The 26,333-nt window shown below is 45.4% G+C and overlaps 1 protein-coding gene across 2 annotated transcripts in view; it reads left to right on the top strand.

Annotated features, from left to right (window-relative positions):
- Positions 1–26,333, top strand: part of B3GLCT (beta 3-glucosyltransferase) — a 118,187-nt gene that overhangs the window by 22,767 nt on the left and 69,087 nt on the right. For both annotated transcript variants that reach the window (XM_019971744.2, XM_070800205.1), the window contains exon 4: positions 7,387–7,496. In XM_019971744.2, the coding sequence (XP_019827303.2) occupies positions 7,387–7,496 (110 nt within the window). The remainder of the gene's footprint in view (positions 1–7,386; positions 7,497–26,333) is intronic.

The raw sequence follows: 26,333 nt of genomic DNA, 5'->3' as shown, positions 1-26,333 counted from the left end.
AGTTTGTTGTGTTTTTTTTTCTGGCTTCAGTTTTGGGAAACAGGCTCTAGGTGATGACGGGAGGGCAAGGCTGGCCTCTGTATGTTGGGTCTCTTCCCCAAGCGTGTGTACTTGGTCGTCATGGGTCATCCCGGGACAGGTGATGGAGACTCGGGAGGTGAACCTTGGACGAGGGGAAAGGGACACACTTTCCTTCGTAAGGTCCTCGTTGCCTGGGCCTGGATTCTGAGGAGTCTGGAAGGTGGTAGTGGCCCTGCTGGGTGGCGGGGGTAGGATGGGCTGTGCTGGGGCCCAGGTGTACAGGGACCACAGGGGTGCGGGCTAGAGTCTTGGGGTCTTGAGAGTAGCCGTGTTTAAGAAGCCACAGTGATGCGCTGCTTGTCTTCCCTACATGACAACACGACTATACCCTGCGTGGTCAGCCACTCCTCAGGAGATTAAAATAGAGATTTTACCTCTGCAGCCAACCCTGGTGGGTTTGGGCATTTGTCTGTGTTTTTTTTTTTTTTTTTAACTAATTTACTTTTTTATTGAAGAATACCCGCTTTACAGAATTTTGTTTTCTGTCAAACCTCAACATGAATCAGCCATAGGTATACATATATCCCCTCCGTGTTTTTTTTTGTGTGTGTGTGTGTGGAAACCGCTGGGCCTCCTGTAGCAAATGTTTTTTTTCAGATTGATTTATTTAGTTTAGGCCACACTGGGTCTTCGTTGTCGCGCCTGGGCTTTCTCTAGTGTGGCTGCGGGGGCTGCTCTCTTGTGGCGCGTGGGCTCTAGGGTGTGTGGGCTTCCGTAGTTGCAGCATGTGGGCTCAGTAGCCGTGGCTCCCGGGCTCTGGAGCACAGGCTCAGTAGTTGTGGTGTGTGGGCTTAGTTGCACCGCGGCTTGTGGGATCTTCCTGGGTCAGGGATCAAAGCTGTATCCTCTGCACTGGCAGGTGGATTCTTTTTTTTTTTTTGGCAGGTGAATTCTTAACCACTGAGCCACCAGGGGAGCCTGTAGGTGGTTCTTAAGTGAATGGTGGTGCTGGTCTAGAGTGTGAGTTTTCAGCGTACCTGGGAAGCTCCCCAAGCAGGTGAATCTGCCTTCTAGCAGTTGTACATGGCAGAGCTGGTAATACTTGACTTGGTGTCTGTTCATCTGAAGAAAGACCCAGAGGGCTTATCTGCCATACCCTTAATGTGAGTTGGTGGGATGGAGTGGGGTTGGGGTTTACTAAAGCAGCTGACCCAGCAGAATCCACACCCCGTTGCGGTCTCATGGTCCACAGGGCCTGGTGACCGACTCCAAGGGTGGGGTGGTCTTTTCATCTCTTTTGATCCAGTGCCTAGTCCGTACATTCACCAGTGACCATTGTTCTGGCCAGCATCACTGTGTGACTCTCCGTGTGTGTGTGTGTGTGCGTGTGTAGGTGTGCACGTGTATGTATCTCTGCCTCACATCACAGGCTGCTTGTCATGTAGCTTTTGTCTGAAGAACATCACATTGATTTCTCATCAGAAAAATGCCAGCGTGTGGAAGTCCATGTTTCTAGTTACTTTCTGACCGAGACAGATTACAGATTAGCACGTAATGTGATGTTTGGTATGGTGTATACTCAGAAATGAGACTCCAAGAACCTTGGGTTGCTTTACCTGCACAGAAGAGTTAATCCTCCTGTGTAGCCCTCTCCGGTTCTGTTTCTTGGAAGCTCTCCGCAGCCTCTGTCCGCTTCAACACTGCCTGGGTCCTCTCCGCACCCGTGATGGATGTCTTTATCGCCCCTTCTCACCCGTCACACTCATCATTATTGTCAGGCATTTGGTGTGCTGCCCATTTATTGCTCATTCCTAGAGGAGAGACAATGACAGTCTGTCTTGAGTTGTGACAGTGTTTGCAAAAGGCAGATCACAGTGGGTTTCAGGAAGTATCAGCAAAGGGATGGAATCGTCTTATTTGATTCCAGTGACCAGGCTGTGGGAGCTTAAGAGTTTGGGGGCTGAGCCACGTGAATAGAGAAGACGGCTCCCGAGGTGAGCCCTGGGGTCTGGACTTGGTCAACATGCGATGAACGCAGTCTGCAGAGCTTAGGATGTATATCAGGAAGTATTTCTTGGTGCTGATACAAAGAACGGCAGGACAGACTTCCCTGCTGGTCCAGTGGCTAGGACTCTGCCCTCCCAATGTGGGGGCCTGAAGTTCAACTGGGCTTCCCAGATGGTGCTAGTGGTAAACAACCCGCCTGCCAATGCAGGGACATAAGAGACTTGGGCTCCATCCCTGGGTTGGGAAGATCCCCTGGCGGAGGTCATGGCAGCCCACTCCAGTATTGTTGCCTGGAGAATCCCACGGACAGAGGAGGAGCCTGTTGGGCTATAGTCCATGGGGTTGCAAAGAGTCGGACACGACTGAAGTGAGTTAGCACGCACGTGTGTTCTATGGTTGGTCAGGGAAATAGATCCCACATGCCGCAACTAAGACTTCACATGCCATAACTAAAGATCCTGAGTGCTGCAACAAGACATGCTGCAGCTAAGACCAGATAAATGAGAATAAATATTTTTTTAAAAAGAAAACACCCCATTTGGAAAGAAAAAGAACAGCAGGAATTTAAGAACTAAACTGGACTAGGTTCAAGATGGTGGAGTAGAAGGCTGTGCGCTTCCTTCCTCCTGCAAGAGAACCAAAATCACAGCTAGTTGCTGAACAGCCGTCAGCAGGAGGACACTGGAACCCACCAAAAAAAGACACCCCATGTCCAAGGACAAAGGAGAAGCCACAGCAAGATGGTGGAAGAATGCGAGCACGATAAAATCAAACCCCATACCCACCAGGTGGGCGACCCACGAACTGGAGAACGTTAATGCCAGAGAAGTTCTTCCGCTTGTGTGAAGGTTCTAGGCTCCACACCAGGCTCCCCAGCCTGGGGATCCCCAGGGAGTCTGACTCTGAAGGCCGGCAGAATTTGATTCCAGGCCCGCCACAGGACTGAAGGAAACAGGGACTCCACTCTGGGAGGGCACAAACACATAATCAGACTGGACTCCCCGGGTTCTTGTCTGGAATCGGGGTGGGGCTGAATGCGGGCATCTGTCACTCACTGTATCAGGGCTATAGGGCCGGGCACACCTGGGTACCCCTTCCTCTCTTGCCTTATACAGGTGACTCCCCTATGTGTCCGTCCCTTGCCTCACTGTGCAGCCACTTCTAGCTGTAATCTTTGCTGGTGCCCTGTGCTCCACTTGCTGTTGCAAACCTCCGCTGCTCCCTCCATTGGGAAAGGGCCCCCTGGGGTCCCCAGGGCTCTGTGCCCCCGTCATGTCCCCTGGGGAGGCTCTGCTGTCTGGGGTCCCAGGTGACCCTGGGGCCCTTCCCCAGTTTGAAAGCTGTTAATCTATAGACCCGACAAAGGATGAGACGGTTGGATAGCATCATCGACTCAATGGACATGAGTTTTGAGTAAACTCCAGGAGTTGGTGATGGACCAGGAAGCCTGGCATGTTGCAGTCCATGGGGTTGCAGAGAGTCGGACACGACTGAGCAACTGAACTGAATCTATAGACACAGCCTATTTGTGTGGCACATAGGTTCTTCCTGATCTGACCTGGCTGACACTGCCTTTCTCTCTGACTTCATCACTGGCTGTTCTCTTCATCCTTTTCTCAGAAATGCCTGATAAACCTCCCAGTCACCCATTCAGGGCTGCTGCAGAGATGAGGTGGGCTGAGGGCTCCATGATAACCCAGTTCTTTCTCTGCCACTCAACTGCTCCCTTCTGTGCCTGCGTCTGCAGAAAACGGCTACATTTCAGTTTTATTTTTTAATTTATGTATATATATATATTTTGCCGTATCCCATGGCCTGTGGGATCCTAGTTCCCTGAGCAGGGCTGGAACCTTCGCCCCCTGCAGTGGAAGCATGGAGTCTTAATCACTGGGACCACCAGGGAAGCCCCACTGCTGTGTTTTAAAGGAAACGCAGAGAGCATCCTTCTCAGAAGCTCTCCCTGCCCTGGCTCCCTGCCTCCAGGCCCCCAGCATCCCCGCCTGGCTCCCGACACGGAATGCTCCATGTTGTCTTCTGAGCTGGACTGCTGTGCTGGAGCCGCGCTTGCTCCTTTGGTACCCTGGACTCTGTGCTAGGAGAGGCTCAGTGTTCGCTGAGTGCACACAGCATGTGAGATCCAAGCGCGTGATAAAAGGAGGGGGAGTGAATACAAGTCGTGGCACAGGACCCAGGAGATGGAAAGGGGGAGAATTTGCTTCCTCTCTTTTTGCCAAGCGTCTTCCCCATGCGAAAGAACTGCTGTGTGTGCGAACCGTGGACACTTTGCTGATCTGGTAGAGGAGGTGGTGGGAGGTGATTCCTGCAGGGTTAACCTCTTGACAGGTGGAGCTGCTCTTTTAAAAAATTTATTGTGAATTATTTTGAACATACCAGGAACTACAAAGAGTCACATCCAGGTATCTACCTCCCAGATTAAGAGACAAAACATTGCTAACATGGCTGCAGCCTTTAAACCAGTATCTTGATTTTGGTGTTCATCACTCTCCTATAATCTTTGTTTTTCCAAAAAATTTTTATTTTATTTTTGGCTGTGCTGGGTCTTTGTTGCTGTGTGGGCTTTTCTCTAGTTGCAGTGAGCGGGGGCTACTCCCTAGTGGTGTGCGAGCTTCTCATTGCAGTGGCTTCTCTTATCTTGGAGCTTGGGCTCTAGGGCTCACGGGCTTCGGTAGGTGCAGCTCCTGGGCCCTAGAGCACAGGCTCAGTAGTTGTGGCACACAGGTTTCGTTGCTCCGTGGCATGTGGGATCCTCCTGGAGCAGTGACCAAACCCACGTCTTCTGCCTTGGCAGGTGGTTCTTTACCACTGAGCCTCCAGGGAAGCTCTCCTGTCGTCATTGCTGCTTTCACGTCAGTTAGATCTGTGTGTACATGCGTATTGTATAGCATATATCCATTTTATATAGATTTATGTTTATAGTTTTGAAAACCATTGATTTATGCCGTATAGTCATCACCTCCCGCATTTTTTTCAGTGTTCTGTCTGGAGGGTTCATCTCCAGCTTCCATCTGGATTGATCCATATACAGCTAGTTGATCTTTTCTTGCTGTGTGAATTCCACTGTGTAGTATTCCAGTTTGTATATTTTGTGAGTGTCTGGTTTGCTTCCAGCTTTTTTCTTTTCACACAGTGATGCTGCGGTGAGCACTCCTGTTAACATATACGAGGGCTTCTCAAGGATGACATACCAGTGAAGTTTCTGGGTCATTGCAGATGTGCGTCTTCAGCTTTATTACATTTTGCAGAAATTATTCTCTGAGGTTTATTGACTCCGTTCTTGAACAGAAATAAACCTTGTTTCATTCTGATAAGTGAGTTATGTTAATGTCTCAGATGTAGTGGATCGGAAGTTACATTTCAGCTGAAGTAGAAGACACTTATTTGAGCGTTATCTGTGTGTCTGATTTGTAGAGCCAGGATGCTGACTTGAAATAGAGATAGTACGTGGAAGGTTCGAATTTATATAAACTCCTACATAGAATTAGGTCACATTCAGCAGGTTGTTCAAAAAGCATGTTGGAACATTTTTAGGATTTGGATGGCTCACTGTGGGGCTGTTTGTTGTATGAATATTTGAGAGAGTGAATAAATGAACAGAACTGTAGAGCTCAACACAAGAATGGTAAAATACAGTGGAATAAATAGAAACCAAGTTAGTGTCCTTGAAAACAAAGAGTTAGTCACTCATTCGTGTCCAACTCTTTGCAACCCCATGGACTGTAGCCCGCCAGGCTCCTCTGTCCATGGGACTCTCCAGGCAAGAATACTGGAGTGGGTTGCCATGCCCTCCTCCAGGGGATCTTCCCGACCCAGGGATCAAACCTGTGTCTCGTTCATCTCCTGCATTGGCAGGCGGGTTCTTTACCACTAGCACCATCTGGGAGTCGAGGTGTTAAAGGGAAGAGCTCACAGTGTGGGGAGGGTCCCCATATTGGTTTATAGTCAACCTTGCCGGAGGCTGCAACTTTATGTGATGTCTGCCTTTAGCCAACACCCCTGTCTGGTGGCAGGGTCCTGGCACATCTGCAGTTTCTTTCTTTTATCACGAGCTCGGAACCTGGGCAGGCCTGACGTGCTTTCCCAATGTGGGGTCTGGGCCTCCCCCTCTGCAGGCGAGACCCTCCTCTGGTCTGAAGGGGTGACAGATCAGGGCTGCCTCCCTTCCAGCCCCAGTCAAGACCCTGACGACCCTGAACCCAGGCTTGACAGGCAGCTCGTTCCCACTGCAGCCCTGTGGCCCTGCGGTCGTGGGTGTTTTCCTGGAGACGAACTTCACCCTGGCCAGGTGCCCCCTGAGGTCCCTGCTGAGTGTCGCCTTGAGGGGCCGTCCAGAGCGCGCTTGCGGCCGAGTGTCAGTTTGCGCGGGGCTGCTGAAACAAGGTGCTGAAACAAGGTGACACATCTTCCACAGAGATGTGTCTCTGCGTTCTGGGGGGCGGGGGGTGGTTTCCTCTGAGGCCGCCCTCCTCAGCTTGAAGGTGGCCGTTTTCTCCCTGGGTCTTCACAGCAGCCTCCCTCTGTGTCTCTTGCCCAGATCGCCTCTTTTCAAAAAGACACCAGGATATTGGGTTAGGGGCTTCCCTGGTGGCTCAGCTGGTAAAGAATCTGCCCTCAATGCAGGAGACCTGGGTTCAACCCCCTGGGTCAGGAAGATCCCCTGGAGGAGGAAATGGCAACCCACTCCAGTCTTCCTGGCCGGAGAATCCCCCGGATCAAAGATCCTGGTAGGTTACAGTCCTCTTTTAATAAAGGCACCAAGTATGTTGGGTGAAGACCTATACTAATGACCCTACATTAACTTGATTGCCTGTGTAAAGACCCGGTTCCCAATAAGGTCACGTTCTGAGGTCCTGGGGCTGAGGACACTTTATCCCGTGAAGCTTGGGGGTCGCAGTGCGACCCCTAACAGGGAGGCGCATTGTAGGATTCTGTGTAATTCTTAAAAGGTTTCTTGCAAACACAGTGGGTTTTCAGTGACTGGGGAGGTGCGTGTTCTAGACATTTTCATACTTTCTCACATTTACATTTGCATACTTTGTGACAGATGCAGGAACAAATTCACAGTTTGTTACCAGACTGGGTCTAGTACAGCCAGCGTATTTACTTGCTAACTTCTAGGAAGGAAGTTGTAGAGATGAGTTTAAAAAGAGAGATTTTGTCACTAGAATTACATATAAATTGATTTTTTTTCCCCTAAGAGTTTATTGCCTGAAGGCATGCCTTGTGACTGTTTTTTTCCTTTTCTTTTCGTTTTGATTTGTTTTCAAGTTTATTTCAGTTGTTGTTTTAAAAGAAAAAAAAAAAAAAAACAAACCTGAACAAATTTTTTTGTTGTTCTAGATTTAAAAGAAATTGTATTTGTCATCCAGAGTCAAAGTAATTCTTTTCATGTGAAGAAGGCAGAACAGTTAAAACAAAGCATCCTAAAGCAATCTACAGATCTTACACAGGTACGTAAAGATGACTTGGGATGTCTGAATTTTTTCTTGATACGTTTATGTTTTCCAAAGCTCTTGGTCCATAGAGAGTCAGTTCTATTTAGATAGAATACATCTTCTGGCTTGTTTTGCTGGCTTAATATGGACTATCTATTGTTTAAAATGCTCTAGTTAATTTCAAATGCTCAAAGTATCATGTTCTAAATTATTATATACATATTTTAACAAACATGTAAAAATGTATAGGACTAGCATGGTTTTATCATAAAATATGACAGAAAAAAGTGGAAGAAATAACTTTTTAAAGGCGGAGTTTAAAATAGCAAAGATAATTAACGTTCAAAATTTTGGTAACAGGTTCTAAGGCAGTTTTTATGTTGAAATAACATTTTCATTAACCTTTGTGCAGTGGTGCTTCTATGAGTTTCTTAATCTGTTTTTTGATTGGATATTATTAACTGAACTTCTGATTTGATTTATAATGTAATATCCGAGGAGGATTATGGAGAGAAAGATTGACACATCCAGGTTTACTTTAATAAAGTTTAAAATAAGCGTGAACTGAATTTAAATCTGCTCTGCATATTGTGGGAGGTTTGGGGCAAAGGAAGATCTACCCACGCATGCAGCCATATAGAAGCAGTTCTCCTTAGCCAAGCAGAGACAGTCCTCCCAGCCCAGTACACTGCATGGCCGTGGCCTTGGCCTTCAAGACAGAAGTGCTTGTCTGGAGGTAAAAGCCATCAGAGTTCTTTGACCAGAGACCTGTGTGTTTGGCGGATGGCTTGCTTTCTGTCGGTGGGAGCGTGGAAGTAAAGGGTTGGAAATAAGAATGGAAAAGTGAACAACCTTAATGGTGTTCAACGTCGGGGCACTGCTGGCAGTGAGGTTTATTGTGTTTGCTCTTTAAATGCTGTGTGTGAGAAATTCATCCGACCTCCCCATGTCCCCACAAGGACAGATCCTGGTTCCTCTCCTTGGAGCATCAACACTTCTCAAGGGACAGAAAGGGATTGCAGGCTGTAGACAAGTGGGTTTTTTTTGCTTGGGGTGGGGCAGTAATTAGAGATAGTAGCTTGATTAAAGTTCTCTTTTGTCTGGGCTTCCCCTATGGCTCAGCTGGTAAAGAATCTGCCTGCAATGCGGGAGACCTGGGTTTGATCCCTGGGTTGGGAAGATCCCCTGGAGAAGGGAAAGGCTACCCACTCCAGTATTCTTGCCTGGAGAATCCCATGGACTATGGGGTTGCAAAGAGTCGGATATGACTGAGTGACTTTCATTATTATTTGTCTGGAAACTCAGCTTGGGGCAGTGTCTTCTACTAAACCTTTTCAGATTCCATCACAGAGGAACTCCTATAGCAACCTTGCATGGCTGGTCTTCCCCCATGGGCTCTGGTAGAGGTGGATGCAGGGCAGCGGTGGGGTGGGGGGGTAGGTGTGGGGTGAGGGGGTGGGGGCGGGGAAAGTGGAGGGGTGGAGGGGAAGCCAGGAGCCCACATAGTTCCTCAGTGGGGTCCAGGCGAGTATTCATGGGACTGAACTCAACCAGGCCTTGGCAGTTACCCCAGACTGGAAGTCAGTGATAACATCAGGACAGAGTTATGCATCATTTGGTTTCATGTATGGATTAAGGGCACAACTATCTCTGTGTAGCTTGTTCCCAGAAAATACCCTCCTTCTTGGAGAGGCAGATTCACGTGTGTTTTCTTTATTTTGTTTTCTTTTTTTGGCTATGACTGCAACATGCCGGATCTTAGTTCCCTGACCGGGGACTGAACCTGTGCCCCGTCTAGTGGAAGCGCAGAGTCTTAACCACTGGACCGCCCGGAAGTCCCCCGTGTGCCTTTTAGATTATATACCTTGCATTTACTCCATACTGGTAGTCCTCACTGTTAATGTGATTGGTTACATACTTTGCCAGCCAAGGCCACTTGATTAAGTATACCCCCAGGACTTCCTCTACTAGTTGCCAGCTCCTTTTTTGCTGTTTAATTTTTCTTTTTTTTTTTGGCAAATGGGTACTTTTTTTGTTCTAATAGGTACTCATCACTGTCTCCCTGTCTGTCTTATCCCCTTTGCTCTTCTGGGAAGAGTGTCTTCCCAGGAACCAGGGACAGGACAGTGCTCCCAGAACTTTGTTTACAGTGGGGAAAAGGCATGTGGGTACCTTTTGGAGGGAAGCAATAGGGATTATTATTATTATTAAGGCTATGGCTTTTCAAGTAGTCATGTATGGATGTGAGAGTTGGACTATAAAGAAAGCTGAGCACAGAAGAATCGATGCTTTTGAACTGTGGTGTTGGAGAAGACTGTTGAGAGTCCCTTGGACTGCAAGGAGATCCAGTCAGTCCATCCTAAAGGAAATCAGTCCTGAATATTCATTGGAAGGAAGTTGCTGAAGCTGAAACTCCAGTACTTTGGCCACCTGATGCAGAGAACTGACTCACTGGAAAAGACCCTGATGCTCGGAAAGATTGAGGGCGGGAGGAGAAGGGGATGACAGAGGATGAGATGGTTGGATGGCATCACCGACTTGATGGACATGAGTTTGAGCAAGCTCTGGGAGTTGGTGATGGACAGGGAAGCCTGGCATGCTGCAGTCCATGGGGTTGCAGAGTCGGATATGACTGAGCAACTGAACTGAATGGGGATTGTAAAATGTTCCTTCTTCTTTCCTGCCCCTTAGGCAGAAGGTGCTGTTAGGGGCTGGGAATGCCTGCTTCTTCAGGGATCTGGGGCTCACATGCAGGACCACTGGGTGCTTAAAACTGGCAGTAGACTCTGGGGAGGATGATTACAGGTTCTTGTCTAAACAGAGTGTGGCCGTCGTGTATATGGATGGAAAGCATGTGCGTCTCCCGGGAGTGGAGGCAGGTGGCGGCAGCTGCGGGTGTGGATCTGGCAGAGCTGTGGGGCCTCCCGTGCTCCTTACCTTTCACCAAGACGCCACACCAGAGCTTGCTAACTTTAGTCCCACCTCTGGTGCCAGCTTCATTTCCCACCCCTCGTCCCTTTGTATTTTGTTTGCCAGTAACTGCAAACTCCTTGGAGTCCCTGGGCCTGCCTGGCTATGCCAAGCCTCTGTGACCTTGCACAGAACCCCCTTCATCTTGACAAGCTCCCGGGGATGTCTTTCTGTGCAGCGTCTTGACCCACAGGGACAAATTGCTTCCTCCTTGGTTCTGCTTTTATTGTATGGTTTTCACTTTTGTACTGTTGTTGTTCTATCTCTCTTTTATAAATTTTGAGAGCAGAGAATGTCTTACTGGTTTTTGATCTTCAGAACCAAGCACAGAGCTTTCCATGTTCAGAACCTGAGTCCTCAGTGAATGTTAAACTGAGTCCCTGAAATTAATCATCCAACTCTTTCCGTATCTTCTTTTCTATTGTAATAGAAGTTTCCTTTTATTTCTGTTACAGTATGGTCACTTTTTTTTCTTAAACTGCTTTTTAAAATTGAAATTTAGTTAATGTGCAATGTTCTGTTTCAGGTGTATGACAGAGTGAGTCAGTTATATAACTGTGTGTGTGTGTACACACCTTAACTTACACACACAGATAATTTTTTTTCAGATTCTTTTCCATTATAGGTTATTAGAAGGTATTAAATATAGTTCCCTGTGTTCCACAGTAGGTCTTTGTTGTTTATCTGTTTATATAGTATAGTAGTATGAATATGTTAATGTCAAACTCCTAATTTATCCTTCTCCCTTCCCCTTTGGTAACCATAGTTTGTCTTCTATGTCTGTGAGTCTGCTTCTCTTTTGTAAATAAGTTTGTGTGCGTCTTTTTTTTTTTTTAGTTTGCACATATATTTGTCTTTGGCTTACTTCACTTAGTATGATAATCTTTAGATCCGTCCGTGTTGCTGCAAATGGCATTTTGTTCTTCTTTATGGCTGAGTAGTATTCCATTCACTTTTCACTTTCACGCATTGGAGAAGGAAATGGCAACCCACTCCAGCGTTCTTGCCTGGAGAATGCCGGGGACGTGGGAGCCTGGTGGGCTGCCGTCTGTGGGGTCGCACAGAGTCGGACACGACTGAAGCGACTTAGCAGCAGCAGTATTCCATTGTGCATGTACCACACCTTCTTTCTCCATTCATCTGTTGATGGACGCTTAGTGTGCATCTGTGTCCTGGCTATTGTGAATAGTGCTGTAATGAACAGTTTTGACTACACACAAACACACAAAGCGCACAGACTCGTATGAAATCACAGGTTCTTTGAAGGCAGATGCTCTGCCTTGTTCTGCTTTTAATTCTCTCGTAGTACCTTTTGCATAGTGAATATTGAGCATACAGCATTTGAACTGAATTCAGAATAAATGAAACAAATGAAAACTAAGCATTATTTTAAGTAAAGTATTTTATCTATTAAAATTACTTGTCTTAATTTTTAAATTGATTAGAGCCACCACCTCTTATATTAAATATAACAACTATTTTATTTCTCCCCAGGAAGCCACAGAGTTTAGGGAGAAGAGTAGACTAAAACGAGCGTGAGTCGATGCTTGGGAAGTGTGATCTCATGCTTAAGTGTGTCTTTGAGAGACAGTATGGAAAAGAACCAGAACGTTCACTGACTGCTTTCAGCGTAACAATGACTAAGGAAGATGGGAGTTCACTTCCCCACAAACAGTCCACGTGAGGAGGGCAGGAGTAGGCAGCCCTGCTCTGCTTTCCTTCTGTCTGTTGCTTGCTGTGAGCTGAGGGGTCTTGTCCTTACTGCATGGTTGAAGCTGGCTGACACCCTTACTTTGCATCCTGGTGTGTGGAGGACAAGTAGGGATCTTTTAAGGATATGACCTTGAAGTTGTTGTTCAGTCGCCAAGTTGTGTCTGACTCTGCGACCCCGTGGACTGTAGCCAGGCTCCTCTGTCCTTCACTATCTCCCCGAGTTTGCTCATATTCATGTCCATTGAGTCGATGATGCCATCCAACCATCTCACCCTGTCACCTCCTTCTCCTCCTGCCATCAATCTTTCCCAGCATCAGTGTCTTTTCCAGGGAGTCAGCTCTTCACATCAGGTGGCCAAAGTATTGAAGCTTCAGCATCAGTGCTTCCAATGAATAGTCAGGGTTGATTTCCTTTAGGATTGACTGGTTTGATCTTGCAGTCCAAGAGACTCTCAAAAGTCTTCTGCAATACCAGATTTCATTAGAAAGCATCAGTTCTTCGGCACTCAGCCTTCTTTATGGTCCAGCTCTCACATTTGTACATGACTACTGGAAAACATAGCTTTGACTGTGTGGACCTTTGCCAGCAAAGTGATGTCTCTGCTTTTTAATACGCCGTCTGTCTAGTTTCAGTGTGCTTCTGCTTAATTTGTACTGTCATTTGCTTTCACTATTTGCTGGTTAGATCGCCTGTTTAGCCAGTGACTTAGATGGCCACTAGGTGGCAGTATTGGTTTTACATTTAAAGACACCTAATTAAGCATCATCATCAAGAAACCCCTCCCCATCCTGTTTCCATGGTCATAGGAGGAGTCTAGACTGAAGCAATAGGAAAGCTCCCTTTAATTATCAGAAGGTATGTTTTTCTTATTCTGAAATTCGTTCCTAGCATCAAAGCCAGCTGCTGCTGCTGCTGCTGCTAAGTCGCTTCAGTCGTGTCCGACTCTGTGCGACCCCATAGACGGCAGCTCACCAGGCTCCCCCCTCCCTGGGATTCTCCAGGCAAGAACACTGGAGTGGGTTGCCATTTCCTTCTCCAATGCATGAAAGTGAAAAGTGAAAGTGAAGTCGCTCAGTCGTGTCTGACTCTTAGCGACCTCATGGACTGCAGCCTACCAGGCTCCTCCATCCATGGGATTTTCCAGGCAAGAGTACTGGAGTGGGGTGCCATTGCCTTCTCCGGAAAGCCAGCTATGAGTATTGAAATAGTTACGACAGAACGTTGTTTTAGCACTTGGGTTTAATTTGCTCACAAGATCCAGGGTGTCCTGTTAGGACTTAAAGTAATTTCATCTTTGGGTTAACAAGTCTTGTGGTAGTTGAAATGGCTGGAACGATTTTAAGCATTTGTAACTGTACATGATGCTGGCTCATTTTTTTATCTTTGTAGAATTCTTCATGTTACTTATATGCTTGAGAGTCGAATTTATTCCATGGGTAGCATTTTGGAGATCCACAGATGGTTGAAAGCTCACATTGGGTCTGCAGACAGCTCTTTGAGCAGTGATAAGCTACCCTGACCTAGAACTCCATAAAAATAGAGAAAGAAGATGCAGTGCAGAGAATTAAGTGCTGAGATGCACAAAGTAGAGGGCAGTAGGATCACTTTGAGAGGCAGGTAATGGCTCCCAGGTTATAGCTTGACTGAAACTTGTTTTAAAAAACTGACATTTTTTTTTCCTTTTTTAAAAAATTCATTTATTTTTTATTGAAGGATAAATGCTTTACAGAATTTTGCTGTTTTATGTCAAACCTCACCATGAATCAACCATAGGTATACATATATCCCCTCCCTTTTGAACCTTCCTCCCATTTCCCAGCCCCTCTAGGTTGATACAGAGCCCCTGTTTGAGTTTCCTGAGACATACAGCAAATTCCTGTTGGCTGTCTATTTTACATATGGTAATGTAAGTTTCCATGTTACTCTTCCCATATATCTCACCCTCTCCTCCCCTCTCCCCATGTCCATAAGTCTATTTTCTATATCTGAAACTGACACGTTCTTGAGAAAGAATTGACGGCCTAGTCATCAGCTGGGGAAACTGAGGATGTCCGAACCCCAGGCAGTTATCAGGGCCTCTCCAGCCTGTGGCACGGAGCGGCCGGCTCCTCCTCCTCCGAGGGGCCAGCCCCATCGTTCGCCAGGTGTGCGCTGCGCCTCTAATGGGACAGGATGTCACCTGCAACCTGAACTCGATGTCTTCAGGTTGCAGTTTTGTTTGTTTTCATAGATTTGCCCACCATGAGCATTCAGAACAGTTGCTTAGTGAGGAAGGAATCACCGGTAAGTTTTATCATGTGAATATTTATCTGATAGCCCAAAATATCTCTTCCTCCCACACCACCAGAGGTCTAGAGCTGCAGTTTATTTATTCATTACTCCTGTCGGGTTGCACTTGACTACGAAATCTGCCAAAAATTAAGGTGCAAAAATGTAATGGTTGCTGCAGTCGTGCATCTGCTTTTAGCTGTTCTCTTTTGCTTTGGCAAGTCATCCTCTGCCTGTTTTGCCTCAAGATGCTAAAATGCAGTCTTACTGAAAACACAAGACGTTTTTCATTCTTCTCATGTGACTGGAGGAACCAGGAGCCTAAGCGAACTTTCTGTCTGAAACTTAATACTGTACTTGGAGTTGTTACTGCAGTGGTGAAGCTGTTCTTATTTTCTGAAACAATCTGGGTCATTGTGGGTTGTCACTCCCATCGCTAGGTTTGAAGCTTACAGTGCAGTTCATAATGGTTTTGAAGTCTATAGTGAGACATTTCTTCTAAAGAGGAAGGCAGCAGACTTTACCAAGTGCATCCTATGTGCAGAGAACCATTCTGGATTGTTGTGGAGCAGTTTGAGAGGAATTAACAGATACTCCAGTTCCTTGAATTACTTATAGATGGTGGTGGTGGTTTTTCAGTCGCTCAGTCATGTCCTACTCTTTGTGATCCCGTGGAATAAGATAGACGGTAACAATCTCATAATAGAAAATGCAGGAGACGCAGGTTTGATCCCTGGGTAAGGAAGATCCCCCTGGAGAAGGAAATGGCAACAACCCACTTCAGTATTCTTCAGGTGCCTGGAGAATCCCATGGACAGAGGAGCCTGGTGGACTATAGTCCACGGGGTCGCAAAGAGTTGGATATGACTGAGCCAGCACACACATAAGTAGAAATTAAAAATCAAGTTAAGTCTATTAACCTATCTATTTGACAAATATTAACTGCACAATTCTAGCTATATTAGGTACTTTCAAACATCTCTAGACAGTCCATGGGACCCTTGAAAAGACAATAGTCACGAAGCTGTTTAGGAAGCAGAGTGATGTGTAAAAAGCATGAGTGAATATAGTGCCGACAGCGCATGTGAAGCTTGAGGAGATAAAGAGGGAAGACTTGTGTCAGGTCGGGAAGCGGGGACGGGAATTGAGCTGGAGGGATGTTGGTTTAGAACCAGTCCATTCTGAAGGAGATCAGCCCTGGGATTTCTTTGGAGGGAATGATGCTAAAGCTGAAACTCCAGTACTTTGGCCACCTCATGTGAAGAGCTGACTCATTGGAAAAGACTCTGATGCTGGGAGGGATTGGGGGCAGGAGGAGAAGGGGACGACAGAGGATGAGATGGCTGGATGGCATCACTGACTCGATGGTCATGAGTCTGAGTGAACCTCGGGAGTTGGTGATAGACAGGGAGGCCTGGCGTGCTGCGATTCATGGGGTTGCAAAGTGTCAGACACAACTGAGCGACTGAACTGAACTGAACTGAACGGATCTGGAAGATGTAGACATGAATCATCAGTATGGTTGGCTTTGGGGTGCCGAGAGACCTAGGGTTTGTTTGGGGGGATAATTAAAGTGTGTTTTAGCAGGAAGAGTGGTCTTTTTAGATTGAAATGGGTGGAAAGTAGAGCTGGCGAGGTGGGGGATGTGGTGGCCTAGTGTGGGGTTCCTGAGTGCACATCTCTAGAGAGAAGACTGCAAATTTGGAAGAAGTGCTACTGTTTTTCCTCAAATGTTTTCTCCCTGCATTACAGATGGAAGGGTAACGTGCAGTTAGAGAGCCTGACTATTTAAAGAGGCGCATGAACAAAAGCCAAGTGGAGGTGAGGCTGACGGAAGCCCACGAGGAGAGTGTGTGACAGTCTCTGATTTAATCAGCACTTGAGTGTGTTCTGTCCTAAATACCTATTCCGGGTGGCGTCTGGGTGTCAATTATGTTATGACTTAGGTTTTTTGAACTTGAAAAAATTCCTCCTGGAGTGGATGTTTGTGGGAAAATTCTGTTTTTTTTTGTTTTGTTTTGTTAAATAAAAATGGGCACTGACACTTCGGTCCCTGGTGAAGCCTCTATTGGAGAAGTTTGTGTCTGTGGTCTGTGTTGTGATGCAGAGACTGTCCAGTGAGAGGTTTTGCTTTTTTCCCCTCTCCTGCGTCCTGGGATCCAGTAACCATGGTTGATCCCGGATCATTTTTACTGCAGCTTCAGAAATGTATGAACACTTGCTTAAAATTATAGGAACCATTTTGTTCTCCTAAGGGATTTCTTTTTCAAACTTTTATTTATTTTCATTAACTTTTATTGGAGTTTGGTTGCTTTCCAATGTTGTGTAAGTTTCTGCTGTACAGCAAGATGAATCCATTACACGTATTCATATATCCCCTGTTTTTTGGACTGCCTTCCCATTCAGGTCACCGCAGAGCATTGAGTAGAGCTCCCTGTGCTATACAGTAGGTTCTCATTAGTTATCTCTTTTATCCATAGTACCATTGGGGAAACAGTGGAAACAGTGTCAGACTTTATTTTTCTGGGCTCCAAAATCACTGCAGATGGTGACTGCAGCCATGAAATTAAAAGACGCTTACATCCTTGGAAGGAAAGTTATGACCAACCTAGATAGCATATTCAAAAGCAGAGACATTACTTTGCCAACAAAGGTCCGTCTAGTCAAGGCTATGGTTTTTCCTGTGGTCATGTATGGATATGAGAGTTGGACTGTGAAGAAGGCTGAGTGCCGAAGAATTGATGCTTTTGAACTGTGGTGTTGGAGAAGACTCTTGAGAGTCCTTTGGACTGCAAGGAGATCCAACCAGTCCATCCTAAAGGAGATCAGCCCTGGGATTTCTTTGGAAGGAATGATGCTAAAGCTGAAACTCCAGTACTTTGGCCACCTTATGCGAAGAGTTGACTCATTGCAAAAGGCTCTGATGCTGGGAGGGATTGGGGGCAGGAGGAGAAGGGGACGACAGAGGATGAGATGGCTGGATGGCATCACTGACTCGATGGATGTGAGTCTGGGTGGACTCCAGGAGCTGGTGATGGACAGGGAGGCCTGGCGTGCTGCGATTCATGGGGTTGCAAAGAGTCAGACACGACTGAGCGACTGATCTGATCTGAATAGTGTATATATTTCAAATCCCAATATCCCAATCCACAAAGGAGTTTCAAAATAAGATTAAATTGGAGGGCTTCCCTGGTGGCTCAGTGGTATAGAATCTGCCTGCCAATGCAGGAGACACGGGTTTGGTCCTTGATCAGGGAAGATCCCACATGTTGCAGAGCAGTGAAGCCCGAGCACCAGAACTATTGAGGCTGTGCTCCAGGGCCTGGGAGCCACACTGCTGAGCCCTTGTGCTGCAGCTGCTGAAGCCCACACACCTAGAGCCTGTGCTCGGCAATGAGAGAAGCTGCCACAAAGAGAAGCCCGTGCACCACGACTGGAGAGTGCTCCTGCTCGCCACAACTAGAGAAAGCCCATACAGCACTGAAGACCGAGCACAGCCAAAAATAAATACGTACAAAGATTTTTAAAAGAGATTACATTTGAAACAGTGAAGAAGAGAGGCTAAAGCATGGTGGTTGTTTTAAAGTAGGTTCTAGTAAAATAAAGACTCATGTATGTTTTGAAGACTCTGAAGTGTGACCCTTTACCTAAGCACCAGGCACAGGTCATGCTTGGTTGGGGAATCACTCTGAATGAGGAACAGGGAAGAAGCCCCTGCAGGACGTGGAGAGGGGGATGGGCAGAGCTTAGAATGAAGGCAGGACCTAGGGGAGGGGCAGAAGCACAGATGAATTATGGATCCATTTTTAAAGCATCCTCCAAATACAGAAAAGAAAATTCAGAAGTGGATTAGGCTTACAAGGTGTGTTTTATTTTTTAGGTGGGTATGGTGCCCTGATTGGGCTTCCCTGATAGCTCAGTTGGTAAAGAATCCACCTGCAATGCAGGAGACCCCAGTTTGATTCCTGGGTCTGGAAGATCTACTGGAGAAGGGATAGGCTACCCATTCCAGTATTCTTGGGCTTCCCTGGTGGCTCAGCTGGTAAAGAATCTGCTGCAATGTGGGAGACCTGAGTTCAATCCCTGGGTTGGAAAGATTCCTTGGAGAAGAGAAAGGCTACCCACTCCAGTATTCTGGACTGGAGAATTCCATGGACTGTATAGTCCATGGGGTTGCAAAGAGTCAGACATGACTGAGTGAGTACATTTCATTTTATGGCAGATGTTGGATTACATTTTCTGTTTTAGGCCAAAAGGGGCCAGACTAGCTGCTTAGAAATCTTTGTACTCTCCCTACCCACAATAGCTTAAAAAAAAAAAAAAAGGAAAGAAAACTTCATTGTTCAGAGACTACAAGATTGTGCATGAAGGAAAAAAAAAAGAATGTACAAAACCAACAAAAGAGTTTATCAAGGTCACTAGTTTAAAAAAACAGGGTCAATGTTTAAAAATCATTTGTATTTCTATATATAAGCAGTGACGATTAGAATTGAAAAATTTTAAATGATATCATTTATTCATAGCATCAAAAAGCATTAAATACACAGGGATAAATCTAATGAGAAATGTTCAGGATTCTACATTGAAAAGTAGAAAACATTACTGAGAAAAATTGTTGTTCAGTTGCGAAGTCATGTCTGCCTGTGACCCCATGGACTGTAGCATGCCAGTCTTCCCTGTTCTTCTCCCTGAGTTTGCTCAGACTCATATCCATTGAGTCAGTGATGCCATCCAACCATCTCATTCTCTGTCGTCCCCTTCTCCTCCTACCCTCAATCTTTCCCAGCATCAGGGTCTTTTCCAGTGAGTCAGCTCTTTGCATCAGGTGGCCAAAGTATTAGAGCTTCAGTTTCAGCATCTGTCCTTCCAGTGAATATTCAGGACTGATTTCCTTTAAGATTGATTGGTTTGATCTCCTTGCAGTCCAAGGGAGTTCAAGAATCTTCTCCAACACCACAGTTCAAAAGCATCAATTCTTCAGCACTCAGCTTTCTTTAGAGTCCAACTCTCACATCCATACAGACTACTGGAAAAACCATAGCTTTGACTAGATGGACCTTTGTTGGCAAAGTGATGTCTCTGGTTTTCAATATGCTGTCTAGGTTTATCATAGCTTTCCTTCCAACTAGCAAGCATCTATGGAGAAGGAAATGGCAACCCACTCCAGTGTTCTTGCCTGGAGAATCCCAGGGACGGCGGAGCCTGGTGGGCTGCCGTCTATGGGGTCGCACAGAGTCGGACACGACTGAAGTGACTTAGCAGCAGCAGCAAGCATCTTTTACTTTCATGGCTACAGTCTCCATTCACAGTGATTTTGGAGCCCAAGAAAATGAAGTCACTGTTTCATTTTTTTCCCCATGTATTTGCCATGAAGTGATGGGACCATATGCCATGATCTTTGTTTTTGACTGTTGAGTTTTAAGCCAGCCTTTTCACTCTCTTCTTTCACCTTCATTGAGAGGTTGTTCAGTCCTCTTTGCTTTCTGCCATTAGGGCGGCATCATCTGCACATCTGAGGTTGTTATTTCTCTCAGCAATCTTGATTCCAGCTTGTGATCCATCCAGCCTGGCATTTCTCATGATGTACTCTGCATCATGATGACTCCGCAAAGTCAGTCGCGACTGAGCGACTTTCGCTTCGCTTCACTTCGCTCTGCATGTAAGTTAAGTAAGCAAGGTGACAGCACACACCCTTGACGTGCTCCTTTCCCAGTTGTGAACCGGTCAGTTGTTTCGCGTCTGGCTCTGTTGCTTCCTGACCTGCAGACAGGTTTCTCAGGTAAGTTAAAGAAAAATTAAAGCCTAAATGAACAGAGAAAAAGCATATTCATAGATTGTAAGATTCAATAGTGTGTCCATTTCCCTTAAATTTATCAAGAGATTAAATGCAATCCCAATGAAAACTCCAGTAGGTGTTTCACTGGAAATTGCCAGGCTGACTCTAAGATTTACATGGAAATCAAATAACCAAAGTGAAGAGAACAGGCACTTCTAATTTTGCTGCCATCTTTTGTGGTATGAACTTTATTTAAAACCTGGCAGAATTATAACAGTACAAATAAATGATTCTTTCTGCTTATTCACAGAAAGTTTTGGAAATCACTGTTTTCTTGAGAAGAGTTAGGCCTTGGCTTATTAATTAAAAAAAACAAACAAACCTTATTTCCATGCAATAAGCCAGGAGAGCTGGGAGCAAAGCTTTTCATGGATTAGTGTGAAGAAGCTTAAGAAAATGGCCTTATGTTTTCTATTTTTAGACTTTTTTTTTGTTGGCAAGGAGGTAGGGTGAAGCACTTCCTTGAAGGGTGAGCTGTGAGTCAAGTGGCTTTCACTAAGCTTCCCTATTTGTTGTTTTCAGTCGCTAAGTTGTGTCTGACTTTGCGACCCCATGGACTGCAGCACGCCAGGCTTCCCTGTCCCTCACCATCTCCTGGAGCTTGCTCAAGCTCATGTCCATTGAGTCGGTGAGGCCATCCCGTCCTCTGTTGCCCCCTTCTCCTCCTGCCTTCAATCTTTTCCAGCATCAGGGTCTTTTCCTTTTTCAGGTGAGACCAATCAAATGCTTAATTTCTTAGTGAAGTTTGTTTTTTGTCATAATTGACAGGTGTTAGGTAATGTTTTTATCACATTGCTATTGAATAAAAATTTATGCATCCATTTACTAAGTCTTTGTGGAATATTGACTCAGGCAAGGCTTGAGCAAGATGCCCCAGAATGCAGAACAGTGGGACAGTCCACTTCCTCAGGGGCTTGCTCAGCAGTGAATTCCTCACATCTTGTCATGAACATGCCTTTCTGTTTGGCCCCCAGCATTCGGACCCCCTCCCTTACCAGCAAATTCAACCCCATGTGAGTCTGGTGGGAGTGGGCTCAGCCCACTAAAGACATCAGAGGCCAGATTCAGGGTCTCCCCCACTCAGGGAGGGTGTTGGATGTTGTAACTCAGGATTCTGAGTCTGGAGCCAGGACCCATAGATGTGGTCACTTAATTTTTTTTATTTTTTGGTCACACGGCTTGGCATGCAGGATCTTAGTTCCCCAACCAGGGAGCAGTGGAAGCATGGAGTCTTCACTGGACCTCCAGGGAAGTCCTGAAGTGATCACCAGCTCTCCTTCCCCTGGTAGTGACAGTCAGGACCAGATGCGGTGGCAGCACATGCTGGTGTGTGGAGGTGACACCCGGTGGGGTGACCTCTTCCTTGTGATTCCCTGTGGTCGGGCCCCTGCATGAGCTGCCCTCCGGGAGGCCTATGCTGGGATCAAGGGACACTGTACGTTCCTTTCTGCAGCCACATCAGCAGCTACCATGAAAACACAAGCCAGGCAGCAGAATGCCCTGGTTGGAAAGTTTGGGTTTGTTGTGACATCTGAACTGAGCCTTGAAGTAGTGTTTGCTGGACTCCTGCCTGGGGTGGCTGCAGGGACTCCCACGGATGGAGACAGTGAACTGGGGTCTCTTGGGATGTTAGCAGAGGGCTCAGTCCATGGGCTCGCTAAGAGTCGGATACGACTGAGCAACTTCACTTTCACTTTTCACTTTCATGCATTGGAGAAGGAAATGGCAACCCACTCCAGTGTTCTTGCCTGGAGAATCCCAGGGACAGGGGAGCCTGGTGGGCTGCCATCTGTGGGGTCACACAGAATCGGACATGACTGAAGCGACTTAGCAGCAGCAGCAGCAGCAGCCACTCTGAGCTCACACAGCACCCTGAGTTCCTATTTGGGAAGGTGGGCTTGGTGGGATTAGCGAGACTCCTAACACGTGGGGCTGGGGTCTGCAGTGGAGACCCTCGAGGAGGGTTCACATCTACAGGAGTGACCACAGCTGACTTTTATTGAGTGCCCGCTAGTGGTAAAGAACCCACCTGCCAGTGCAGGAGACGTAAGAGACTTGAGTTTGATCCCTGGGTCGGGAAGATCCCCTGGAGGAGGGCATGGCAACCCACTCCAGTATGCTTGCCTGGAGAATCCCATGGACGGAGGAGCCTGGAGGGCTACAGTCCATGGAGTCGCAGAGTCGGACACGACTGCAGGGACTTAGCACACACTGTCATCTTTGTTTTACTACTACTACTTCGTGTCAGTGCACTCTGCCACTTTTGAAGCCTCAGCTCGTCTAAGTTATTATGTGGTTTCTGTAACTCTCCCCATTTGCAGAGAGGAAACCAAGGCCTCGCGGGATTCAGCAACCTGCCCGTGCTCCCATCCCTCATAAGCGGTGCTGTCAGGTCTGCCTCTCAGTTCTGGCCTGTCTCCCGACACGCAGGTGGGGCCTTAACCTCAGGGCCAGGCAGCAGATCGCTGCGGCTGCTGTGTGCAAGTAACTCCATGCCTGTGCCCTCTCTCACTTTACCTGGCTTTATTTTTTTTTAATACCATTTTTTTGTTGACAGTGTATTCTAGATTTCTTTGCTTAATGCCTGCCTCCTTCATTAGAACTTGAGATCCAAGAGGGCAGGGACTCTGCCCTATGTTTGCACAGTTGTTTGCTATCGTCCTAGAACAGTACCTGGCACATAGCAGTTGCTCAACAAATACCATACAATCAATAATAATATTAGTAACCATCACATTCAAGCATGTGCCAAGGGCTTGGCATATATTAACTCACTTGATCCCCAGGACTGTTGTTACACTCATATTAGAGGTGAGAGAACAGACCACAGGCAGGTCTGGGAACTTGCTCAAGACTGCAGGGTTCAGAAGAGCTGGAGCTAGGATTCTTATGTAAGCACTTTGGCTCCAGAAATCAGGTTCCTAAAATGCTAAACTTCACTGCCTTTCATGAATGAGTGAATGATTATTTAAAGCAGGTTTTATGAACCATAAAAATGTATTTAGTAGAGCATTTCAAAGTAAATAAATTACATAAATTAAAATAAATTACATCAATGATGAGGTAATATTTTTCTCTTGTTAAGAAATGACAGTTAATGATTAAGACAAATTTCTGGGGGAAAATATATTTAATATAGGCTTAGGTTCTTGGAAGGTTTGTTATTATAGCATTACATGTAATCTGCTGGTCCACAAATGAATGGTGGGTTTTTAAAGGCTAGTAAATCTGTCTGATATATGTTCCCAACAAGATATTATGCATCTCTATTATTATCCTCATAAGATAGGCCTACTTCATATGGAAGAAATTATAACAATAAACATGTTAATTTTTGTCATGATTTATTTGTTAGTCTAAAAGCTCAGTTCAGTGCCTAAAAACTATATAATTGTTGGGCTTTGGAAATGCATTTGAACTGGGATCAGTCTTAAAACACAATTCAGTCCTTTAGAACGTTTGCCTAATACTAACAAATGTCTTGGGTTTTGCTTTCTGAGTACTTGGTCTTAATAATGAGACTGAATTAGACCATAAACTCATGTACTGCCAGGCTTATATTTTATATTAAGGTATGGGTGGCGCTAGTGGTAAAGAACCCACCTCCCAGTGCAGGAGACCTAAGAGACCTGGGTTCAATCCCTGGGCCAGGGAGATCCCCTGGAGGAGGGCATGGCAACCCACTCCAGTATTCTTGCCTGGAGAATCCCATGGACAGAGGAGCCTGGCGGGTGATGGTCCATAGGGTCAAAAAGAGTTGGACACGACTGAGGCGACTTAGCTCACATGCAAGGACAAGTTACATATTTTGGGAAATAGTCTGTTGACAAGGAAAAAGGAAAGCATCACAGACTTAAATTAGTGGATTTTTTTTTTTTTTTCGAGAGAGGCAGAAGGACTAAAGTGGTCCCAAACCAAATTTGTCTAATAATTAAAGTTACTTATGACATTTAAAATATTAATCTGCTTTGATCTACATTCACATGTTGGCATTTTCATTCATACTACTGATATTTCTAGATATAAATTTTGAATGATTGCTCCCTCCATATCAAGAATAATGGGCTTTTTCCTCTCAGAGCATCTTCAGATGCTCAGCTGTGGATTCTGAACCTTTTCGTGAATGAAGATGATGAATATGTATGAGAGCCAGGTAACAAGGGAGAGTGTTGGTTTTGAATTTTTGGTTCCCAGTAATTATTAGTGTCTTTAAATGCGAATGTGCCTTGAGGAAAAAAAATTCAAAGGAAGTACTGTGGGACGGTTCTGTAGGCTTTCTGACTTCAAAGTGCTTATTAGGATAGAAGCAGATGCCTGCTAGAAATGTAGATTTTTGGTTCAATGAGACAAATAGAATTAAAGTATTTAAATTACCGTGATCAACTTTTCCATTTAAAAAAATTTTCCTTTTCTGTCATTTACCCTGATTTGATTATTTGTATTTTTAGTTCCCTTATGCTTGCCTCTGAAATGGTATTATCTCATTTTTGATAGAATTTTACCTTCAGCTTTTAGGTTTGACATAGTAGCATGGTTATAAGCGTTCTTTAGGTTGGTGAGAGGCAGTACTCCACACATCAGTGCCATAGCATCTAGCTTTTACTCCAAAGGGCTCTGTTGATAGAACATTTTCTTACTTTTCCCTTGATTTTTTGTTTAAAAACTCTTTCTTATTCAGCCAGGCATTACATTTTAAAAAGTGGTCTTTGTGTCCAAAAGTGCCTTAAGCTGTTGATATGGTACTTCAAAGAGGTGTAAGTCTTGTAGTATGGATAGAACAGACAGAAAGAATGTAAATTATTACAGTCTCAAGTGTTAAGAACTGAGATAAGATCATTTGATGGAACATTTTTTGTTACCTTTTAAATTATTTTATCTCAGGGAGCTAATAAGGGCTTCCCAGGTGGCGCGGTGGTAAAGAATCTGCCTGCCAACGTAGGAGATGCAAGAGACATGGGTTTGATTCCTGGGTCTGGAAGACCCCCTGGAGGAGAAAATGGCAACCTGCTCCTGTATTCTTGCCGGGATGATCCCATGGGCAGAGGAGCCTGGGGTACTACGGTCCGTGGGTTGCAAAGAGCCGGACTGAGCACACCCACACCATGCTAATATTTGGTTGGCCAAAAAGTTGATTTGCGTTTTTCTATAATACCTTACAGAAAACTCTGAATGAACATCTTGGCCAACTCAATACATATGAATATGTGTGTATCTAAGTCTGGGTCTGTTGTGCATACAGACGAGAATACATAAATACACACACATACATACATACATATATACACACATATGTATATATAAAACAAGAACAAAAGCTATTGGTACTTTCTGAGGATTAATAGACAAAACTTTGTAAGTAAAATGTTATTGTTCAGTTGCTGAGCTCTCCTGTCCTTCACTATGTCCTGGAGTTTGCTCAAATTTGTGTCCATTGAGTTGGTGATACTATCTAACCATCTCATTCTCTGTCTCCCTTTTCTCCTCTTGCCCTCAATCTTTCCCAGCATCAATGAGTCAGCTCTTTGCATCAGGTGGCCAAAGTATTGGAGCTTCAGCATTAATGTTTCCAATGAGTATTTAGGATTGATTTTCATTAGGATTGACAGGTTTGATCTCCTCGCTGTCCCCGGAACCCTCAAGAAAGTCTTCTCCAACGCCACAATTTGAAAGCACCAGTTTTTCAGTGCTCAGCCTTCTTTATGGTCCAATTCTCACAAATGGCCTTGGCTTATTCAAGATCATGTTTTTGAGTATCAAGTGAGGACCTATTTTATATTTTGAGACGTATTTGGAGATAGTTGTCAACATAGAACACTAGTTTTTGAAATATTTCTATTTGGAGATGCAGAGGTACAGAAAACTTGGCTGCCATTTTTGTGTTAACCAACTGAAGCAAATAGAAATCCAGGCATGTGATTTAGTAAACAAAAAGTAATGGAGATAGGAAAGATTGTAACCCACTAGTAATCCAGAGAGCTTATTTTAGTCTAGACTTTAACTCCTCCTTTTTACTGCCTAAACCTTTGTCTGCTGCACTTCTATCATCCTGACCTTTGCATCTTTG

Source organism: Bos indicus, chromosome 12 (genome assembly GCF_029378745.1).
Source record: "Bos indicus isolate NIAB-ARS_2022 breed Sahiwal x Tharparkar chromosome 12, NIAB-ARS_B.indTharparkar_mat_pri_1.0, whole genome shotgun sequence".
NCBI classification, from domain to species: domain Eukaryota; kingdom Metazoa; phylum Chordata; class Mammalia; order Artiodactyla; family Bovidae; genus Bos; species Bos indicus.
This window is presented reverse-complemented; position numbering and strand designations above follow the sequence as displayed.